Source organism: Stegastes partitus, unplaced genomic scaffold (genome assembly GCF_000690725.1).
Source record: "Stegastes partitus isolate 25-593 unplaced genomic scaffold, Stegastes_partitus-1.0.2 Scaffold1675, whole genome shotgun sequence".
Taxonomy (NCBI): domain Eukaryota; kingdom Metazoa; phylum Chordata; class Actinopteri; family Pomacentridae; genus Stegastes; species Stegastes partitus.
In genome coordinates, this window is record NW_007579406.1 from 1 (window position 1) to 17,719 (window position 17,719).

General features: G+C 38.9%; 1 protein-coding gene across 1 annotated transcript in view; it reads left to right on the forward strand.

The window, feature by feature from the left end:
• The first annotated feature begins 217 nt into the window (after positions 1 to 217).
• Positions 218 to 17,719, forward strand: part of trappc10 (trafficking protein particle complex subunit 10) — a 30,401-nt gene continuing 12,899 nt past the window's right edge. Inside the window, exons 1-12 of the mRNA XM_008301463.1 lie at positions 218 to 292; positions 4,812 to 4,893; positions 6,715 to 6,850; positions 11,302 to 11,501; positions 11,979 to 12,174; positions 12,379 to 12,490; positions 12,591 to 12,838; positions 13,206 to 13,352; positions 14,487 to 14,601; positions 15,302 to 15,378; positions 15,617 to 15,708; positions 17,226 to 17,366. Coding sequence (XP_008299685.1) covers positions 232 to 292; positions 4,812 to 4,893; positions 6,715 to 6,850; positions 11,302 to 11,501; positions 11,979 to 12,174; positions 12,379 to 12,490; positions 12,591 to 12,838; positions 13,206 to 13,352; positions 14,487 to 14,601; positions 15,302 to 15,378; positions 15,617 to 15,708; positions 17,226 to 17,366 — 1,607 coding nt within the window. The 5' untranslated portion in view covers positions 218 to 231. The remainder of the gene's footprint in view (positions 293 to 4,811; positions 4,894 to 6,714; positions 6,851 to 11,301; positions 11,502 to 11,978; positions 12,175 to 12,378; positions 12,491 to 12,590; positions 12,839 to 13,205; positions 13,353 to 14,486; positions 14,602 to 15,301; positions 15,379 to 15,616; positions 15,709 to 17,225; positions 17,367 to 17,719) is intronic.

The following is a 17,719-nucleotide window of genomic DNA, read 5'->3' on the forward strand; positions in this document are numbered from 1 at the left end:
GTTTTTAGTTACATTACAAGCACAAGTTGCCGCTTTTTTGACTCACCTGTCATTTTTTGCTTCCATAAAAAAGCCCGTCTTGGCCCTTTAATGACGCACAGGTTACGCACTTCCCGGAAGAGCAGCGGGGACACAGGCCCCATCGATACAACACAACTGCACACATAAGCACTTACTAATAATACAGCTCTGTTTGGATGTCATTTTCATGGAGTACCGCCGCTAACACATATGGAGTGTCAAGAGGAAAAGCCAATCATCTATACCATGGAAAACAAGCCGATTGTAACATGTAAGTGTTTGTTAAAAGACGTCCAGTCTGATTTTTTTCTGCTCTTGACAGTTAGCCTGCTAGCTGCATTCATTAGCTCGTTGAAGCTAAGCTAGCTGTCACCCTCATATTAACCAGCTTGGAGACGCTGCTTGTGTGTGTGTGTGTGTGCTGCCACTGGGGGCTTTATTTCTACGTGTGAGGACTGTAATATTTTCATACGTGCATGCGACACCGCTGTCCGTGCTAAATGGTCTCCTGGAAAACGGTATTTGTCTCAGCTAGCTTGCAGCTACATTGATTAACAGGCCTAGCTAACGATATAACGTCACGGCTAGTTGCTGCAGTTTTGGGAAGGATATCATCCTGTTCCCTACTGCACAGACACAGTTCCCTCTGGTAGCAGTTCAGGCTGTAGAGTAGACATGATGTTGGGGAGCTGGGGTCAGTTTTCCATTCATAAATCCCTCGGAGTCCTATTGAAGCGTCTTTTGTAGGGGTTATTTTAGGAGCTGTCGGCGGTGGTGGGTGACAGTCTCATCTCCCACCGCAGGCTGCTCCATTTTTAGTCCCGTGGCCCTGTACACGAGCAGACAGACGCTCTGGGAAGTCTGAATCTGAAAGGAAATCGTACAGTAGGGATTTGGGGATAGATTCAAAATCTAAATGACAGGGAACCTATCGTGGGATTCACCTGCATTATCAGGTGTCCTACCTCAGCGTGCCTCTGGAATCTCGCTTGACTTCTACAGTGATGAGGAGATTCAGAAATGTAAAACCTGGACAGAAATAATTACGTGAAAATCCTGGAGGTTTTGCAACATACATCCCCACTCCTCAAAAGTCTGAAAACATGCTCTACAATTTCAGTACGTTTCTCAAAGCAAAGATGGCAACAACAGCTATCCTTCAATGAATGGCTAAAATTATATATTTTTACATAACAATAAAGGCATGCTTATTAATGCAAATTTTGAGCTATAAAGCTGATAATTACAGGAAAAACACATTAGATGCCCTTCTCTAATGTGAATGACATCCACTTACACTCAGGGTTATTGTATGTGTGTTTGTGAAGCGTGGAGCAGCAACTAATAATTATTTGCATTGTTTGATTATTTTGTCTATTTGTCTATATTATTGGTCGATGATATGTTAGAAAATGGTGAAAATTGTTGATAAGTGTTTTCCAGAGGCTAAGATTATGGTCTTCAGTGCCTTATTTTGTCCACACCGATATTTTAGAAGAGAAGAATAAAAAACTATATTGATCCTTCCGTGCAAACCTCAGGGAAATTGTGGGAGATTTCTCAGATTCTCAGAGGGGTAAAGAACCCAGAGAGTACTGAATTACAGGAAGCTTGATTTTTGAGTGATTAACTTTTCAACAACATAGTTGACCATAATTTAATAATTGACGACTAATCATTTAATTGTCGCACCGCTCGTTGGCAACCAAACAAGTTAATAAGTATGTCTTCTGTTAAGGAATGGCAATCTTTTCAAAGTTATATTTTTAAAATGTGATGCAGGTTTGTCAGATTGGTAAAAAAATGCCAAGTGTGGCTTATTTTTGAGAGTTATTATTGATGCGAAATACACAACAGACACAAACAAGGGCTGAGATAGAAAAATAAATGAAACTGGCATGGCACTTTAGTTCAGAGAGTGGGATGTATTGTTAGGTATTTAATGAAAATTTGCTACACAGAAAACACATCTCTGTGTGTGTGCTATTTGCGGCAGGATACAGATGCCCTTCTCGGCTACAAATGACCTCACATTACATTCAGGGTTACTGTCTGTATGTTTGTGTTGCTGACACTGTACGATCACCGATTTAAATGTAAATCACCTGCAGAGTGCATCGAGCACATCTCACTCAGATGAAGTGTGGTTTTATCCTTACAGAGTTGTGAAAAAAAGGCCTCCGAGTGTGAGTGTACAACACTCTGCTCCTTTTGCTCTCCAAGTTTTTTTTTTTTTTTACGTGAACTTGTGTAAAATTGACTCATGCAGTCACAGGGATCATACTTGTGTTTGCTTTGAAGGGTTGTGTTTGATAGCAGCCTTGGAATAATCAAAGTTCAGTTCTTTTTTTTTTTTTTTTTTTTAAGTGTACTGGACCTTTACAACCCTGAAAAGATAAATCACTGATCAACACAAACAGGTGCATCAACTGACATGAACTCGTAATGCTGCATTTTGCTTCCAGTTTCAGATCAGATCACTGGTTCATGTCAACATTACACAGAGAAAAGACCAACTAATTACAGTGTATTCTGACAGCTATGATCTGCAAGAATGATCAGGTCGTATTTTGTCCCTGCACTGATGGTACATGCACATTACTCAAATAATTCTGAATTTTGCATAAAGCTTTTGATGCAATAGTTTGATCATACTGTACGCCACACAGGAAAGCTCCACGTCCAATGATCCTACACATCTGTCCAAGTGTTTAACTTTGGGCAGCAAGGCTAATTGATTTACAATGCGGCCATAATTGCCGGCACAGGCAGTCATGTTGGCCCAACTCCAGGACACTAGATTCAAATAGACGGCATCGTGAGATTTAAGTGCTGACTTCAACTTGCAGGTTATTTGAGGATATTTGCATCCATGCTGGCTGAGTGAACAATGTAGTACTAGTATTCCTGTTGTTTACCCTCACAGGATATTTATAAAACAGGCTTTTTACCCAGTTCATTGAATATGACCCACTTTCAGTGTAGCTCAAACAAGTCCTCCACTGTTTATCAAATCGCACACATCTACCATGAGTGACAGTTCAAACATTTTTAAAATTGGCCACTGGCTGTGAAATTAAAGACGCTTTATTGGTTGAGCTGGAGTGGGGATTCTCATATGGGGCATATGGGAGAGAAGACTGGGAGAGCAGCCTCAAATTAAAGCTGGATTTCTGCACCTTTACGTCATAGTCGCCACACAAAGTCTGTTGCAGTGCTTTCAGTGCATTCGCTTTATTGAGCAGTGTCCCATAATCTGAAGGGGGATTTGTTAAGCACTGGTGAGGTGTGAGCAGCGAGGCAGCGGGTGAAAAGGACCATATGTTTGTGTGGAATGGCTGAAAGTTTGTGTAGCTGAGACGGTTCTATGAAGGGCAATATACTGTGAAAAGACCTGCTGGTACACATATGTTTTTGCAACACTTTAGTGTTTTTGTAATTGCGTTCTTTGTTATAGCCAAGACCATAGTATTGAGAATAAAGCTGTGGCTGCTAGGAGCAACACACTTTTTCTGTGTTTCTGAGGTTGAAATAGTTTTTACTGCCAACATTTGAACTCAAGTCTTTTATACTTTCTGTCAGTTGAGTCTTTCATAGGTGTTGCTCTAATGGCTCAGACTGCACTTGGGTACACATTATACTGTATGACACAGTGATGGAACATGGTCTAAGGATAGAGGGTGTTGAACTTTGGCTATATAAATAATATGACGTGAGCTGAGCTGTGAAAGCTCTATATACGTTCTGCTTTATATAAAAAGATTAATGATATTGAGACGAGTGGGTAAGGGCGACTGTGCAGCAGCAGCCCTGCTTTGTAATGGTCTTCTCTTCAATGAAATGTTCCCCCCTATTGATATTTTAAAGAAAAGTCTAAAGACTCGTATGCTTTCAGTGATTTTTTTGGTTACACTTAATGGTTTTATTTTTTAGAATTTTATATTTGCTTAATTTTAGAATTTGATTTTACAAGTTGTTATTGTGTTTGTCTCAAAAAGACAAAAATAAAGTTTTAAAAATTGTCCAATAATCAGTAACACAGTTTAGAGGACAAATATTATAATTGTATTGTTTTGTGATTTAAGTTGAAAAGGTCCTAACTATGGGCCTGTTGCTCCCAATATATTACTTTAATCTGTAGCCTTTATTGTGCTGCCTACAATCAGTGGAAAAACTCATTCACGTGTTGGAGGAAACACATGATTTAGATCCACAGAGCTGAGAGAGCCGATAAAGAGGCATACAGTGCTGCAGGACTCAGACTCTGACAGACTGTCCGGGGAAAACCTGAACATCTTTAGTGCATTCCTCAAAATGAAAATTGCATCTCAGTGTTTTCTTTTGGAATTCTTGTGGCTTGAAAACATATGTATTATACAGCATTAATTGTTTTGTGAATTAACCATTCACCTCATTTTGTTCTTTAAAAGGCTCTTATACAAGATGTCACTGTGTTTTGTTCTGAAATTTTCCATCTTTCTGTGTTTTTCATTTTCATTTTTCACCCGTTTACTCCTCCTCCTTACTTTTTTGGGCTTGTCTTGATATTTAGTGCAAATGAGCATTTTAATACACTTCAGATTTGGCCCAAAAAATTCCCCATGTCCTATGAACTAAACACCTCAGTAGTCAAAAGTGGAGATTTGGAACAAGGTAACTTATCTTTTGCCCACATATATGAAAACAGAAGAGTCTGTAGATATTAGATTTCAGTTTTCCCCTGAGCAACTAATTTTTCAAGCCTGACCTAATTTTTAAACGCTCTTTGTCCTCCTCTCTTCACATCCCAGGTGCTGGAGATCAGGGCTTGTTCACGTCTCTTTATACCTCATTGGCACAACAACTTCCCCGGGAGCCAATGGAGTGGAGGAGGTGAGTACTGAACCGCTAAATGCATGATGGAAAAAATATCATCGGTAGCTTCAGCTCATCCAGAGATATTACTTAAAACATCGTAACAGTCTACTAAGACTGAGTGGTCATTTATAAAGGAAATGTAGACGTCCTTTCTGCAGGTTTCTCTATTCAGTGCTTCCTACTGATTTTGCATTTCATTAGCTGATCCAAAACAAAACATCTCAGGCACAAAACATTCTTAGTAAAGATAACAAGAGGGAGCAGAGAGTGCATGAAGTACATAAATTATGACATTAACAGGTGCTGCCAAAAGCAGAAGAGAAGAAACCGGTTGTTTTAGGTTTTATCTGTAGCATCTGAAGTGTGAAAACAAAAAACAGATGATGTATGTGAGTCGGTTAAGAGACCATTTCCTTGCTCTGATTATGGCCTGATACAGGCATTTAATTGATGGCACGGGAAAGCTGCTATTATTGGATGACTTACTGATAATTTACTCAAGTTTAAAGCCACATTACAATCCAAACAGTGATAACACACTGCTCCGGACGATGTATTGATGTTTCATTTGACAGCTGAGCAGAAATATTGCAGGAGTTGTTGTCCCATCTTGAGTTTTATGAGCTGCCACGGCAAGTAAAGTCCTTGTTGGATTTTTTTATCCCGTGGTCTATATTTTATTCTATTTAAGCTTTTTTTCAGGAGCGCCCAAACAAAAATGATTGAGAAAACTACCTGAGTTTTAAGATGCAAAGCACTTGTGTGTTTATGTGTTCAGAACGAGTCTATCGACCGTGAACAGGATCGGTTTGTTCATACACTGTTTGTCATTGTGCCAGCCGTGTTAGAATGATGGCAGCTTTTGAAGAGTGAGATTAGCCACTGGGAGTGAACACAGCCTCAGGGGTAGGAATGGGCATGTAAAGGAAAATCTAGCTATTTTACATCCTACATCTTACTGTCACAGTTTGAAAGGAGGATAGTTATCACAGCAGCTCTTTCCTTCTCCATGAAGTTAATAAAGAATAACTTTCCTTGTAGCTTAACTCCTTATATTAGGGTTGAACGATTTGGGGAAAAAATAAAATCGACATTTATGACAGATATTGCAATTTAACTTGGAATGTAGCTTTTTTTTTTTTTAAACTTGAGCTTCAGTTAAATATCCACAATGTCATAAATTTAAAATGTGATAAAGCATTATCACATGTATGACTATTAAAATAAGAGCGATTTAAAGCTATGAAATATTTCCAACATGTATTTATTGCATTTTTGATTTAAAATAGAATATAGAAACAATTAACACAAAAGTAGTGGCTGTGTTCAGTTAAATAAGGTAATAATAACTAATAATAAAAAAGAACTAAATTAGCACTTTTTTGCTAATTGCATTGTTTCAAACTCAGTTAGAATTCTCAGTTAATTGTTTAGTGTTCACATTGTACTGCTCATCATCATTGAACATGAAAAATACTTACACTGCAGCCCGAAATGAAAGCCTGTCTGTACTACATGATAAGAGAGAACTTTGTTAATCCCGAAGGAAATTCTTGTAGTAATGGCTTCTTAAACAGTAGCCTTGTTCCCTCTTGTTGATGAATTTGATTGATATTTGCCAGATATTCCTTTAACCAATCTTCTCAAATAGCTAATAATCCAGTGACAGATTCAAGGTTTAGTGATCGTGCTATTTTAGACTTTATAAGGTTAAATGATGCATGGTTATTCAGTAGATAGAATGTGTTCATATTTTGTTTCAATGCAAAACAAACCCTATTCTTCAAAAACACTGTGTAATTGATCCTGTAAATCTCCGTTTTCTCCTCCGTGCAGGACTTACGGCCGTGCACCAAAAATGATCCACCTTGAAGCTAATTTTGTCCAGTTTAAAGAGGAGCTCCTCCCGAAGGAGGGCAACAAGGCTCTTCTCACCTTTCCCTTCCTGCATATCTATTGGACTGACTGCTGTGTAAGTAGCCTGAAAACACCACACACACTGTCATTCTACTCTTTCTGGCTGCCAGCTGAGGTTAAGTGTTATTCCCATAACCAATCTTTGGGGGTCCTCCGTTGGTTAAAGGATCTATAATGAAAAATCATGAATTTAATACTCTCCTTTCTTTTTTCCCACAAAATTGTGGATTATTGCCACAATTTTGGATGGAGCAGCATGATTAGTGTCCATACATCATTTTTATCACCTCCCACACTGTGTGACTGTTTATTTTGTGTTTCAGTAGAGTTGTATACAGAAGATCTTGTTATGTATAAGCATAATTCTTCTATTTGTTGTTCAAGTGCCGTACTAGTGGAAAATATGTAGCATACATTTTATACCTGCAAAGTGTTTATTAAAGCCACAGCTAATTACGGTTTCATACATGTGAAGCGGTCCAAGACCACAAACATAAAGACAAACCAATGAGATGACTTGTATTGTGTTTAACACAGACATGAGAGATTAGCAACATGCAGCCACGTTTAAATGTTGCTGTTATTCGACAAAATGTGGAAAGTTGAATAAATGCTTAGGAATTTTGAATACAGCATCTTAATAAAGTATCTTTCAGACATGTGTGTTGTAGGATAAGACACGACTGCTTGTTTACACTCTCTATCAGTCCTAGTAGTTATCTGGGTAAAATAGGTCACAGACAGCTCTGTATGCAAGATATGCCCATAGTTCATAACTCACAGACTTATTATCATGTCAGCTAAACTCTGTGGCTCTGATGATTAGCAGGCACACATGTATCATACTTTCAAAGTACCATTTTCATATTTAAATAGGTTGTAGATCATTTTAAACGCTCAGGTTTAAGGAAAAGATCGTCTTCTTGTCTCAAATTTAGAACAGACCATGCTTTAAAATCTGTCTGTGGTATTGTACACTTGACTTTACGTGATCTACTTTTATTAGCCTGCAGTTAACGGGCCAAACTGAACTAGACATCTACTTTTTAAAGGCTGTGCAGAGAAAGCAGGCAGGAGAAAAACAAGAAGGGACGCAGGAACCTGCTGCTGCTGACTGAGCAGCTGGTTAGTTTAAGGAAGTGCTGTCATCAGCTCATGACTCATGACATTTCCTAAGGACTGTGCCTGTAGTGTGAGAGCACTCGGCCTGTGCTGCAGTATGGACACACCAACACCTGTATTGCAATTCAATACAGTACACCTGTAGTCAAGACTCTCTTTGTGAAACTTTTAAGTCCTTCTCAGGTCATTGATTTAACCCCTAAAAATTCACCTCTGTGTATCTGTGTTACATGTTTAGGAGTTTTTCTCCATGAAAACAATTCCTTCCTGCCTTAAAATGGCTGAGAGGTAACTCTACACTGTTGCTTATTTTAGAAAGTGCAGATCTAGGAAATCTCCACTGCTCTCTTCTCACCCCTCCCCACTCATGCAGCTCAAGCACACCAGCTCCCTCAGACCTAAACACTGTATGCTACACAATGTCAGGTAGTATTTTACTTATAGTGTGTCCTTTAGCATATAAAAAAACACCACATAGACATATTACCAAAAGAGAAAGCAACAGCAGTTTAATTTTCCCCTAAGGGGGTTTTAATGTTTTCATGCCTTTAGTTTGGTTCATTTGGTCCACATAAAGCACAAAAATGAAGAGATTTATTTCTGATCTTGTTTTTGTTCTTTCAGACTTCTGGCAAACAAACCTAGTCAGTAACTGACTGAATTGTTTGGTGGAAATTCTAGTGACAGCAGTTCCGGTTGTAATGTGGTGACATAAAGAAAAGAGAAAAAAAATGATTATTTGTAGTTAGTAGTAGATTAGTGATTTATTATACCATTGTTCCTCCAAATGAATAGCAAGTTACAAATAATGACAAACAGGTAGAGACAGGATGGAAACAGGGCGTCTTGCACAGGAGTACTCCGACATGATTAATGTGGGATCACTTTGTTTTTAATGGAGTCACAGCAGCCCAAATAAACTGCACTAACTGAGCAAACAGGACAGACTTGGCTTTCACTAAACCAAACAGGCCAGCTCTGTAAATACAGTTAAACTATTCAATTTTTCCTGAGACCATAAGAACTTGTGCATTATCTAAGTGTATGCATGTTTATTCTTGTTTAAATCAAGAGCATGCTCTTTGAATTTTACAGTAGCATTTTTTCAAAGGCCTGATCTCTCATGAACATGCTCTACTCTTTGAACATCCAGGCTCACAAAACTCCGACAAACTTTTGGATCTGCTTAATGTGTGCACAAACATGGACAATATGGAGCGAAATATATTAATACATAAAAGTTGCAGCTTGTATTAGATCTGCAGCTTCCCTTGACCAGTCCTTTGACTACAAAAATCTTGTGCACAAGTTGACAGTGTGATAGACAAAGTTCAAAACTCTAAGATGTGACTTGACAGCTTGTAAAACCACATTGCAGTCACTAGTCACACCAACGAGTAGCATCTATGTTTTGTGTAATAATATTGTACAATGCTAGCAGCTGTGCTATCGCTAAAGTAAAACTCTGTTCACATTCAGCTTCTCCTCCAACCAGGCTGCAGCAAACAAGGAAGTAAGCAGTAAAGATGGTGGAAGCAGCGGCATGCTTGTTTTGGTCGGGCTCTTCAGTCACAGGACAGTCAGGCAGAACTCATCAGCCGCTGGAGTTAAAAACCTTTGTTGGGTTTCCATGTGTATGGTTTTCAAGAAACAAACAAATTTTAGTGATGCAAAAATCTGTCCAAACCCGTGTGACACAGTTAACTACACGCTTCAAAGAAAACACATCAAAGGTGAAATGAATTTACGTTCTGTCACCTTGTGATTGCATATACAGTCACACAAGTGATCACTAAGATTTACAACCCCAAAGTGATCCTACAGACAGAACTTGTAAATACAAGTTTGCTTGCAAAACATTGTGTAACACAGGGGCTTGAGTTTCCCTCCCTGCCAGTGGACTGTTACATAATGACTGACTCATTATATTATATCCCGCCTGTACTCATTTCCAGCCAATTTAAAACAAACACATCCCTCCATCCCTCAAGCAGCAGCCATTTACAGCAGCTCACTCTGTAAACTCCAGTCACATCGTTCACATTACTAGCCTACAGATTATCATAAAATTTTTTGTAGCTTCCGTCTACTGTCTTTTCTTTCATTATGTAATCATATTATAAAAATAAATGTATTTAATTTGTGTCCCTGTTTGCATAAAAAACATCTTTGATGAAACTTAATGGCATATTACCTCCCTTTAACACTGATAATAGTGCTTTACATGCAGTATTCCTTCAGATTGCATGCGAGTGCAGAGAAACTGTGTGAAAGCATCCCTCTAAAGAATGGTTATTGCCATTGCGAATGGTTACAATGTATTAGACCACAGCTGTTCCATGTTTGTTTAAATTTTCCTTGGGAAAGTTGATGATTCAAAACCGTGCTTACAGAAATTAAACATTTTTTCCATTGCATGTTTACTGTGTATAAAGTACTCTGCAAAATTATTACTCACTAAAAGTAAAGTGAGGATGTTAGAAAAATCACTATGTAGTGTGATCACCCTTTGTCTTTAAAAATAAAGGTTGACCTGGCTCATTATCGGAAATGCCACAATTTTCTGATAATCGTATTGTTATTCTGCTTTATATCACCAGTTTTTATCCCGATAGGACCACTACTGGAGTGTAAACAAGCAGTCACGCCAATCCTCAAACACAAATGGATGAAACAAACTTCATGTACATTTTGTAGTCCGTTACCTTTCTAAAAAAAAAAAAAAAAGGAAAAATGTGTTACTGTGGGAAATGTACCACCGAGAGCACAATGTGATTGGTTGCACATAACGAGTAATAACCAATCAATGCTATGCTGAAAAATTCTCTTTTAATCAATACATATGCACAATGTAAAGTTGAAGTTTGTGTTTTTACTGCAAATGTGTATTAATAATCAATAATGGTTTCATTTTTGGAAAGAAAACCGGAACAATTGAACCATATTTAAAACACCACCGGTCGTCCTTGGTGCACAAACACAGTTTTTTAAAGTATTTGGAAAGTTTGTTAAAGTGTCTTGAAGAACTTTCCACAGTGCTTCTGTGGATTTATTCTGTCTTAGTGTCTCCTTTCTCTTCATGTAATCTAAGAGTAACTCCATGATATTAAGATCAGGGCTCCATGGAGTCCGTACCATCTGTTGCAGCACTCCCTGTTCTTCTTGTGGCTGATAATAGTTCGTTGTGGTCCTTGTTTGTTTGCTTTGGGGTTGTTGTAATGCTGCGGAATGAATGTGGGTCACCTCAGACACCTCCCCGGTGGCACTACATGATGCAAGAATCTGAACTCCCAAAGCACCTAAAGCTGTTGCACAGTTCATTAGAGACAGTATGTAAATCACTGCAGAAGGTCTGAATAATAAAAACATTGTGCTTTATTGTAGGATACAGAGGTGTATAAGAGCACGGTGAAGGAAGACATGATGCGCTGGCAAAACAGCTTGAGGACCCACGGCTCAGCAGACTGGGTCATCATCGTGGTGGAGACCAACGATACTAAGAAGAAGAACAAGACGAACATCCTGCCTCGGTCGTCGATCGTGGACAAGATCCGCAGTGACTTTTGCAACAAGCAGAACGACAGGTTAGTAAACTCCTCCCTTTCAAATTGGTTGTTTTAGATGAGAGAACAGTTAACTTCCTTTGAAACGCATTAGTTGGTCCCAAGTTCCTTCTTTTGCTACAGTAACAGTCAGACATGATTGTTTTGCTGCTGAACATGCTGATGTAGAATATGTTCATATATGTAGTGCTGATCTGATCAGTTCATTTAGGAGCTAGTTGACTGAGATTTGCATTTATTTATCAGAAAAAAGGCCAAATATTCTTTGATTTCAGCTTCTAAATTTTCTAAACATTTCTTTCTTTTCTCTATTTTATGAATGAGCTTGCTCATATACTTAAAAGACATCTGCAGGTATAATCAAAAGTTAAAATGATTTATTGCCATCCTTTTTATTTGTTCTCACAGCAGGACAAATAATAAGTCCTTGCTAAATATAAAAAACTATGTCAATTCAACCTTCCCTGAGTAAATATCGGTTGTTATCCTTCGATCCAGGTGTGTGGTTCTGTCAGATCCTCTGAAGGATTCGTCTCGGTCTCAGGAATCCTGGAATTCCTTACTTCTAAAGCTGCGAACTCTTCTCCTCATGTCCTTCACCAAGAACTTGGGCCGCTTCGAAGACGACATGCGAACGCTCAGAGAGAAACGCACTCAGCCTGGCTGGAGCTTTTGTGAATACTTCATGGTCCAGGTATGTAGAAAACACGCAGGCAGGTGGACGTTGATTTAGTGACGAGAAACAAAAGAAGAGAAGTGATTGTGTCGGGACTGAAACTGACTGGACTGAAAGAGTTAAAACACGTGTCCCTTCTCCCACCATATATTTCCTCTGTTTCTAAAGATAATTACATTAAAGAAAAATCATGATGCTCAGTGGAAATGTGTGTGTGTGCAGGAGGAGCTAGCCTTTGTTTTTGAGATGCTGCAGCAGTTTGAGGATGCCTTGGTCCAGTATGATGAACTTGATGCTCTTTTTACCCAGTATGTCCTTAACTTTGGAGCTGGAGGTATGTAGCCACCTACTGTGGTTTAAATATGCAAGTATTTTTCTTTTTCAAGATCATTCCAATTTTGGTTTTGGTCTTACTCGCCTGCTTCTGTCTACAGACACAGCAAACTGGCTCGGCTCATTCTGCGCACCGGTGCGTAACTGGAGCGGTTTGCTGCTTCGGCGGCCCATCGACATGGAGAAGCGGGATGGGATCCAGCGTGGGGAGGCCAGCCTGTTGGACCTGAGGAGCTACCTGTTCTCTCGCCAGTGCACTTTACTCATCTTCCTCCTGAGACCCTGGGAGGTCACACAGAGAGCCCTGGAGTTGCTCCACAACTGTGTCCAGGAGCTACGCCTGCTGGAGGTAAACGGAGCCGTTTTTTGCATACTTTTTACTTCATACAACATGTTTAAACAGGTTTAAAACCAAAATATAAACTTTTTACAAAACTAATTGTGCTAACAGAAAAGCAGTGAATTATCCTGTGTTTTCAGGTTTAGTCAAATAGAAAAAGCAACATGGATATGAATACATTTTGGACTAAGAAAATACACAAGTTCATTCTTTTGTAAACACAAACAGTGTTCATCTTAACAATCTTAATAGTTTAGAGGTCAGTTGTTACACTGTGACTCAAAGTCAGAAATATCTGTTCTTGAGTGGGTGCTGCAACGACCCACGCTGATGTGTGTCCCCATGATAAAATGCTTATGTTCTTTTTGTCATTGAGGTGTCTGTCCTGGATGGGGCGCTGGACTGTTGGGTGTTTCTCAGCTGTTTGGAGGTTCTGCACAGGATCGAGGGCTGCTGTGATCAGGCCCAGTTAGCTGCAAACTGCTCCCATACTGTTGGCCTCTGGGCTTATGCTACAGACAAGGTAAAGCACAGAAGTCTTGTGGTTTGTTTAGTTTTTTTTTTATAAGTTTGGCTTTGATGATTTGTATAACTTCAAGGATGTCAGTGCACCATAGGTTAGGTCTGAAACAATGACTTTTTATGGAAGAAAAACTCTCACTACAAATGTTAGCATTGTTAAGAGTTTCATGGGTATTCCCCTTTTATCTGTCTCCATCAACCTGTTAAGATTATCAATAAGATAGAATTCATATGTAGTGTTGTGCTGTGCAGTGTTATCCTAAATCACATGACTGTCCCTGTTTGGTGACTTGTTCAAATGAGAAGTTTGAAAAAACAACCAAAACATTTGTATTAGTGCATGGCATCAGGAAAATTCTAGCTCTGACATTTAAGAGAATGAAGGTACTGCTTTTTATTTTTTTTTAAAGTAGAGCTGCAGCAATTAATCTGTTAATTGTCAACTATGAATGTCAGTAATTGGTAACTGATTTATCAGTTTCAGTAATTTCTAAGGCAAATCATTTGATTCCAGCATCCTGAATTTGAGTATTTTTTGTTTTCTTTCCTCCTCTACGACCATAAGCTGAATATCTTTGTATTGTGGATAAAACAAGACATCATCTTGGACATTTAGGAATACTGATTGACACTGATACTGATGACACTGTATACAATTCTCAAGACTAGCAAAATGAATGGCCATACACCCATCTTCAAAAAGTGTACCTTAAAACGCAAAAGTTTAAAAGTTTTATTTTAGAAAAAAATCAGACATGAAACAGCCAGCAACAGCTTTTACTGTTTTGTGGTCAATAAAGTAGTACACAAGTCCTCGGACTCCAGAGCTCTGTTTCTCATTGATGAGACAAAGTGGAAGAAAATAGCAAGTATATAGCAAGCCAAAAGATTAACAGTGACAATAATAGAACAGCTAAGTTTCCCCACATAGAATAGCCTACTGACCATAAATCGATAACATAATTGACGAAGAATCAGATCAATACGGGGAATCGATAATGGCATTGGTATTAACAGCTAATCAATTAGTTGAAAATCTAAGGATTGATCAACAGTAAAATAATCATTAGTAAAGGTAAATATCTTAAATACAATGTTTCTTTTTTTCTCTCTCTCTGTATTGTGCCTTGTCTAGCTGAAGTCTCTGGGGGAACTCTGTGGCCTGGTGTCAGAGAAGGGACCCACATCTGAAGACCTGAACAGAACTGTGGACCTGCTGGCTGGACTGGGAGATGAGAGACCTGAGACGGGTGAGCTGTTGACTCTGCTGTTAATGAAACTAGTGTGAATTTTGAAAACATTTTTAGTGGTAATTAGAACTTGATTGCAAAAAGTTTAAAGATAGATATAGAAGGTGTCCTGCATCAACGGCTCTAATCAGCTCCAGTCGGCCTCATCAACAGCACTTCAGCTGAATCAGGGCTGACTGAATGTCTGACTGGATGTTCAAGCTGACTAATCTGGGATTTCCTAGTTTCTGTGCAGTTTTTGTGTCTGCCTTTTCCTTTTTTTCCCCCACAACAGATACCATTACCAGACAAACACTAGCAAAGTTCAACTTTATATCAGACACATGCTGCATATTTTTAATTTATACTCTGTTCCAAATACTGGTCAAAGTGTTATTATTGCGATGAAGCAGGTTTGTTCTGTTTGTTTCTCTGCAGTTTTTTTTTGTTTTACAAATATATGCAGGTGCACTTGTGTTACCTGTCTGCCAGCCTTTAAGAGCAGACATTAAGCAACGCCTCTGTTTGTCTGTGGCAGCACATGTTCTTTTAAGAACATCGCTGCCCTTTGTGTTGAAATGTCCTGTTCTCTGAAACAAACATGAGCTCATTTGGTCAATCATGTTAATTAAGAGCTAACAATAAACCCTGACTCTTATTTGAAATACAATAAATAGTGGTGTGCATTGTTTTTAAAAATCTGTTTTGTCTTCCTCCACAGTCAACAGCTTGCAGAGCCCTTACAAAAAGCTGAAAGAAGCTTTGTCGTCTGTAGAAGCTTTTGAAAGGCACTATCTTGTAAGTCACACACATTGCCACAGTGTGGTGTTGCATTTCAGTAGTTGGCGACGTAGGAAGTTAACACACATACACACACACACACACTCTCTGAACTCTTGTCCCAGTTTTTTAATCAATATTTTTTCTGATGTAATGTCCTGGAAACAGCTCATTTGATTATCTTTCTCCACTCTTCTTCCCTCCCTTCTCACCCCTCTTCCTCCATAACCACCTCGTTGGCTCCTTCTTGCATCAGGAACTCTCTCATGCTGCTATGGAAATGTACCGCGCCATCGGCCGGCTGAGGTCTGCCAGACTGGTGGGAAAAAGCTTGGCGGAGTTCTACATGTAAGGAAGAATGAAGCCGCTGGTTCAATTAGGGTAGAGGGAGGTCTCAAATTTGGCTTAAAGGCCAAGCACATGTACCCTGCTGTTTCAGTTTTTCTGGCTGATTAGGCCTCTTGTCAGGAGCTGTCAGTCAATTACTGCTAATAAGCTCCCACGCAGTCCTGAAGAGAAGTCTAATCAGGCGGAATAAATGAAAACACCAACGTGGGTTTACAGTGGGTGTGTAGAGACTTTAAACTAATGTGAGTGAAGTTTAGATGAATATATTAAACAACTTAAAGACCTCTAACTCACCCTTCAGTGACATAATCAGCTATTTTTAAAACACAGGGCTGATTGATGTCACTTTAGGAGCAACCAGATCCAAAAACCAAATGTGTACGATGAAGTCAGATGTCTTGTGGCAAAAACGAGGAAATGAGCTGTGTCTCTGCTTCTTTGATGTCAGGTCTTGCCACACTTTGTAAATACAGATTCAAATGTCAGACAGGTTATTAGTGAATGGCTGTCACAGGCTTCACATGCAGTTTCACGTATTGTAGTGATTAAAAAAAAACACAAAAAAAACACTTGTTACAGTTACGCTCACGAGGGGAAATGGGAAGTAGCAAATAAACAAGCAGATGATCAGGGCTGTACCAAAGCTGAATGTTGTTTTTATTTGTTTTTGGCATAACAGCATAAATCAGCACATATCAAAAAAGGCATCAGGCAGTGAATACTAGTCAGATCAAACAAAAGGAGAACTTCCGATTAAAAAATTTAAACTAATTTACCCAATTTATATAGACAACAAACCAGCTCAAAATTAAAATCCTGAGCTGCCCAACCTGCACTTACTGACCAAACAAAAAAAATACAGGTGGAAGTAGCACTCTTAAACTCCTAAATTGCTGTTAAATAAGATGGACTTGTATATATAATATCCTGAACCTGGCTCAGCCTCCAGTGACAAACTCGTAGCTAGACAAATCACATGTCTGGGATGAACAGAGATTGTTGGCACAGTCGTCTAAAATGCCAAACAAAGAGCCACAGAAATGAGCTGCAAACTCCAAATCACAGCCATGCGGAGTGACGGATTTCCTGAGCTTTTAAGCTGGCGTCGCGTTGCTTGATCAGGTCAGAAAGCAGGTTGGAGGAGGAGCAGGCAAAGCAACAGGCTGAGCGGGGGGCTTGCTAGTTTATATACGAAACAAGAATGAGGTTGATCACATCACATCGGTAGGGCACCAGGGCTGTAACGCTCCTTTATAAATGTGTGGAAAAACAACATTTGTGAATACTGAGTGACACAGATGCTGCTTTTATATGTATTCAGTGTGCTAAAATTAAATTTCTTCACTAGTCTCACAGAACTCATACATACATGAGCAAGGTTTCACTGTAGTCAGTCTGTTGTGTTTATTCCACTTAACTTAAAAATCTACAGATCAACAGACATCCTGTCAAGTTATCTCTGAGCCTTTTTATAGTTGTAAGAAAGTCATCTGATGTGTTTTTGTGTCTTTTATTAGGAGGAAGGGGGATCCTGAGCGAGCAGAAACCTTTTTACAGGAAGCTCTGAAGTCTTACGTATCAGAAGGCTGGAGACTCCCTGTGACTCACACCAGGAGACAGATTGCAGAGTGTCAGAAACTGCTGGGCAGAACTGAAGAGTATCCTTCAAATCACTAGCAATAGCTAGAAGACCAGTTAAGGACCAAGTATGTCACTTTACAATAGTGCCAGGATGGAACTGTGAGAGAGTAAAAAAAAAAACAAACAAAAAAAACAGATCTATGTACCTTTTATTTTGAATACCAAATACAAGCCTCTCTTTGAGTTTTATTAACTTCATATAAAAATAAGGTTGTTTATTCACATATTAGTAGAAATCACTGCATTTATCTGAGTCAGTTCTTAAAATATATATAGATATAGTTTGTGGTTTAAGAAGTTGTTAAAATAGCCAAATAGACTTATGTAAACTTTATTTTAAATATGTCACAGCTTTGAGTTTGGCCAATCA